Source organism: Scophthalmus maximus, chromosome 4 (assembly GCF_022379125.1).
Source record: "Scophthalmus maximus strain ysfricsl-2021 chromosome 4, ASM2237912v1, whole genome shotgun sequence".
NCBI classification, from domain to species: domain Eukaryota; kingdom Metazoa; phylum Chordata; class Actinopteri; order Pleuronectiformes; family Scophthalmidae; genus Scophthalmus; species Scophthalmus maximus.
In genome coordinates this window covers 1507501-1512500 of record NC_061518.1, presented here as the reverse complement: position 1 = coordinate 1512500, position 5000 = coordinate 1507501, and the positions used below count along the sequence as shown (strand labels likewise).

At 46.7% G+C, this 5000-nt stretch overlaps 1 protein-coding gene across 3 annotated transcripts in view; it reads right to left on the bottom strand.

Moving 5' to 3' along the window:
- iqgap1 (IQ motif containing GTPase activating protein 1) overlaps positions 1-5000 on the bottom strand; it is a 47379-nt gene that overhangs the window by 15349 nt on the left and 27030 nt on the right. For all 3 annotated transcript variants that reach the window (XM_035629074.2, XM_035629073.2, XM_035629075.2), the window contains 6 exons: positions 4847-5000; positions 4679-4763; positions 4409-4572; positions 2965-3125; positions 2748-2872; positions 1735-1898 (listed from right to left, as the gene is read on the bottom strand). The exon at positions 4847-5000 is cut by the window's right edge and continues 4 nt beyond it. In XM_035629074.2, the coding sequence (XP_035484967.2) occupies positions 1735-1898; positions 2748-2872; positions 2965-3125; positions 4409-4572; positions 4679-4763; positions 4847-5000 (853 nt within the window). The remainder of the gene's footprint in view (positions 1-1734; positions 1899-2747; positions 2873-2964; positions 3126-4408; positions 4573-4678; positions 4764-4846) is intronic.

Here is a 5000-nt window from a genome sequence, read left to right as displayed (position 1 = left end):
CACACACACACACACACACACACACACACACACACACACACACACACACACACACACACACACAGAGTGACATCAGCGGCCTGCTGGAGGAGGCTCGGCTCACATGAGGCCGCCTGATGACGACGCGTCTGAAGAGATCTCACTACTGTTCCATGTTAGTTGGCAGGAGATTAACATGTGAAATACTGAATTCTGTTATTGAAACCTTTGGGGCTTGACAGAATCCAAACTAAAGGTCACACACACACACACACACACACACACACACACACACACACACACACACACACACACACACACACACACACACACACACACACACACACACACACACACACACACACACACACACACACACACACACACACACACACACACGACCGGGGCCAAGGACAGGTCAACGTGTGTCTCTGGAGGAGCTGGGGATCAAACCTCTGACCTCTTCCGATTGGTCGCCGACCCGCTTTTTACCTCCTGCGCCACAGACGCCCCGCCCCCTCCCTGACATGTGACCTGTGATTCATTCTGTGTGACGTCGTCGTACGGTTGAAACGAGAGCTGCAACAGTGAATCGATCAGTAATCCACTACTAAATTAATAAGCAACTATTTTGACAATCGATTAAACGGTTCAAGTAGTTTTTATGAAAAAAAAAATGTCAAAATTCTCTGATTTCAGCTCCTTGAATGTGAATATTTTCTGGTTCCTTTGCTCCTCTGTGACAATAAACTGAATATCTTTGGTGTTTGGACAAAACAAAATATCATCTTGAAGTTTTGGGAAACACAACTAATCGATTAATATTGAAGATAATCGACAGATTAATCGAAATATTCATTTGAGGGCATGATTTCCTTGTCAAGTAAAATCATCTTGCTGCATGAACGCATCGTTTCTCACCTGTATTCAAGTCATTTTTCTCCACAAATTCTGCTTCATTTCTTCTGTTTGATCATTTCCTTGTTTTTCTTTGCCGTGAATGTTCAATATTTAAAGTAGAAAATCTGAGCTCTTGTCCAACTGCTGCATGTTTCTAAATGACTACAGAGCACGTACGTCCATCGCAATCCTGACATGGATCATGAGTCCAGTCGTACTGTACATCAGAGCCCGACCGATATGGACTTTTGGGGGCCGATGCCGATATCGAGTTGGGAGTAAAAGAATTCCAATACATCTGCTGTTGTACATGTATAGAAAAACATACAATATTTATATGTTTGTGTGTGTGTGTAATATATATTTTTTTATCTGTCAATGATTCCCAAGATGTCGTCATCAAACTTTTATGACAAAGACATGTAATGAGAGGCTTTATATTCTAGTCTAACCATAGACTTTATCATAAATAAATATAAAAACTATAAAAAAGAAAACTCAAATACAACCAAATGTATAGAACTTGAATGAGGAAAATACACAGAATAAATTTTATGTAAAATTGAAAGATAAATTCTGTATAATAAAAGGCTCATGTCGGCCGATACAACGTTCAGCTGCAGGAGCCGTCAGTCGTCGTGCAGGTACAGTAACTGTATCGCCGGCGCCGTTTGCATGTTATGCAAGTGTTTTTTTTGCATAATGTTCACCAGGATACGAGATTTACATGAAAAAGGAAATCACACGAGGAGAGAGCAGGACCTTCGATCCTCGAAAGCCGCGTGCGTGCGTGCGTGCGTGCGTGTGTGCGTGCGTGCGTTCGTGTGTGTGCGTGCGTGCGTGAGTGTGTCTTACGTGGGCCTTCTCCCTGCGGGCCTCCAGCAGCTTGTCGTGGTAGTGCTGAGCCACGGACGGGTCCACGTCCGTCAGCTTGGCCGAGGGGTTCTGCAGCATGGCCAGCGTCTTGGCGGCGTCGCCCTCGTCCAGGGCCTCGTTGATCAGCCCGATGGCGGCGATGCCTGCACACGCGCGAACAGAGACAGTTACGGACGGACACGTTCGACGTCAGAGAGTCGAGCAGGGGGATGACGAGGAAGACGGTACGGTAAAGGTACAAATTCCCGTGGAGTAAAGGTGCAGCGAGTGTTGTGCCACTTCTGAACCTGTGGTCGGCGAATGAAAACACAAGAAACTGGGATATTTTGGGTCACGGAGCGAAAAAGAATCATGAATATATTCTGCTGTACTAATACATTTATGATGCGTGTTATCTATTTTATGGCATCGTCATGCAATTGGAGTCTCGACTGCATCGATGTTCTCTCTTTTTTTTGAAGTCTGTTTTTTTGGGGGTTTCTACCGACTCCTGATGAAAACATCTGCAAAATGAAATCAGACGATTGTGCAGACGCGTCGGCGTCCGCGTGGATGTTCGTCCATATGAAGACTTTTATCAAACAGAACGGAAAGTTGTGCATTCATGTTTACATGTGATAAAAAAAAAAAGTGTATTTTCATAAAGTCCTGTACATTTGATTGTTTTATTTGTAATAAAGTTGATGTCAAGCCTCGGCTACGTGTCTTTCTCGTACAGGTTTGAAAACCACATCGTAAGAATCGTTGACAGATTCATTTTAATATAAACGTCCCAATGTGTTGGCATCGTAATTCTTTTAGTTTACTCCCTGATATCGGCCTCGACCTCGGCCCAATCTTGTCACATCATTCTATCTATGGATTTGAATTTAATGAGGCGCTAGCGGGGATTAGGACGAGTCTCTTTACAGTAGATACATCTGTTTGGAGTCAGTTTGAGCGTGTGTGGCGGGTTTTGAGAGATGAAGTATTAGTGTGTGAACGGCTCTTACGTTCGTGCTCCTCCTGCACGGCCTGGTTGACCTGGTCCACGCAGGCCTGGATGTCGTTCCAGGTCAGGTAGTCGCTGCCTTGCTCGCGGGCTGCGGCCTTAAGACGCATCAGCTCGTCCATGTACCTGAAGGAACAACACATCAACAGGCGTTCAGAAAACACACGCACGCACGCACGCACGCACGCACGCACGCACGCACGCGTCCCCTCGCTCACCTCTGCGCGTACTCGTCCTCCACGTTGCTGAGTCCGGCGACGGCGCTGGACAGCTGCTTCCAGAGGGCGGCCCGGTCGCCGACGTCCATCGCCTCGTTCATCAGCACCACCGACGACAGCATCTCCACGGCGACGAGCAGCTCGGGGTGGGACAGCGAGCCCTGAGGGGCGAAACACGCGGCGACAACATTTAACCCTCGTGCGTCAAACTGCCCAGCGAGGACGACCGGCGAGGCCAGGGAGGGAGACGTGCGTCCATGTTGTCTCGCTCGCAGGAATCAGAAGCAGGGACAGAGGGACTACTGCAAATATTCTAATATGTAATGTGACGGTATGGGATTTTTTTTCGATGAATCGATTAGTTGCTTGGTCCGAAAAAACGTCATGTTTTGTTTTGTGCACACACCAAAGAAATATTATTCATATGTAAGAAGCTGAAATCAGAGAATTTTGACCCTTTTTTTTTCATAAAAAACTACTTGAACCGATTAATCGATTATCAAAATAGTTGGCGATTAATTTAGTAGACGATTATTAATCGATTGAATGTTGCAGCTCTACATTTAACTGTAAAACGAAATAAAAAATGTCCATTTCCCAGAAGCGCGGGTCGAGTCTTTACTGGGAGTAGAACAACTATCGGCCTGGCCGAGATCCACTTCATTATTTTAACCTGATTTGCCGATAACATCATTTCATTTTCCATGAATGTGCCACTTTGTCTCTGATGCAGCCGCGGTCGCGACTCTCTGGACTTTATCAACGTCCATGTTTGTTTGTTCCGCTTCATAAGAAAAGCTGCTGATAAAGTGGCTCCCTGCACTTTGTGTGTGCAGCTCACGTTGAACGGTTCTGTGATTATTAAACATAACGTAGAACAAAGTGTTTACTAAGAATTGGTGTAATTCTGAATTTTGACGCCTTTTGACACTTTTTTTTTCAACTGCAGACAAATATCAATTTCAAATATCGGTTATTAGATTAGATAGATTTATCTATTTAAATTTTTTTTAATAGTAGCGAGTCCTCACATTTTCCAAACCTGGACACGAGGAAATGTTTGTGTCTTTTACTTGATAAAATAAAACCGACTGTTTTAATCAGAACTTCTGTCACCTCGGCAACATCGGCAGTTAAAAAAAAAAAAAGTTGTGCATTAAATATGTGTGTGATATCAATAAGGAAACTTCGCAGAGAGAGTATTAAATTTAAATATGACTCAATTTGTCTCGAGAGTCTTTTATCAGTGAAACGCAAAATAAAGTCTGGAGACTGACGGAGAGATAACTCGTTTTCATAATTCTCACGATCACATGATGGGCCTTTAATGACTGTGTCCATTGTGTGTGTGTGTGTGTGTGTGTGCGTGCGTGTGTGTGCGTGTGCGTGCGTGCGTGTGTGTGTGCGTGCGTGCGTGCGTGCGTGCGTGCGTCATGGCGTGCACCTCGGGGCTCTGCTGCTGCAGACTGGCCAGCTCCCTCTGGTACAGGTCCGCAGCGTTGGGGTAAACCTCGGGCAGCTGAGCGTCAGGGTTCATCAGCTCCTCCACCGTCCGCTCGGGCTCGCCGGCCCTGACGGCGGCGTTGATGCGTTCCACCGCCTTCAACACTACACACACACACACACACACACACATAAGAACAGACTTATAAGAACACGGAGAGATGCAGTTAGGAGGAAGACGTTCTGCAGTGTGTATGTATTGTATTCATACTCTTTCCGTAGCTCTCCGCAAACTCGTTGGCCACATCCACGCCGCTCTGCAGCTCGTCCTTGGTCAGAGCTTCTCCGGGCGACGCCTGGCGAGGGAGAGAACAGTCCGCGTGAGATCATAACGAAGACACATGTCACGGACGCGTCACTGGACGACACGATCCCCCACCTGGTCCTTGTTCTCCCGGTCGGCCTGCAGCTGTTTGAGGTACCAGCCTTTGTTCTGCGCCTGCAGGTTCCGAACGCCCACGGCCTTCAGCGCCTCCAGCAGCTTGTCCTCGCTGCCGCTCAGCAGCGCCTCCTCGGCCGCCCGCAAGGCGTTG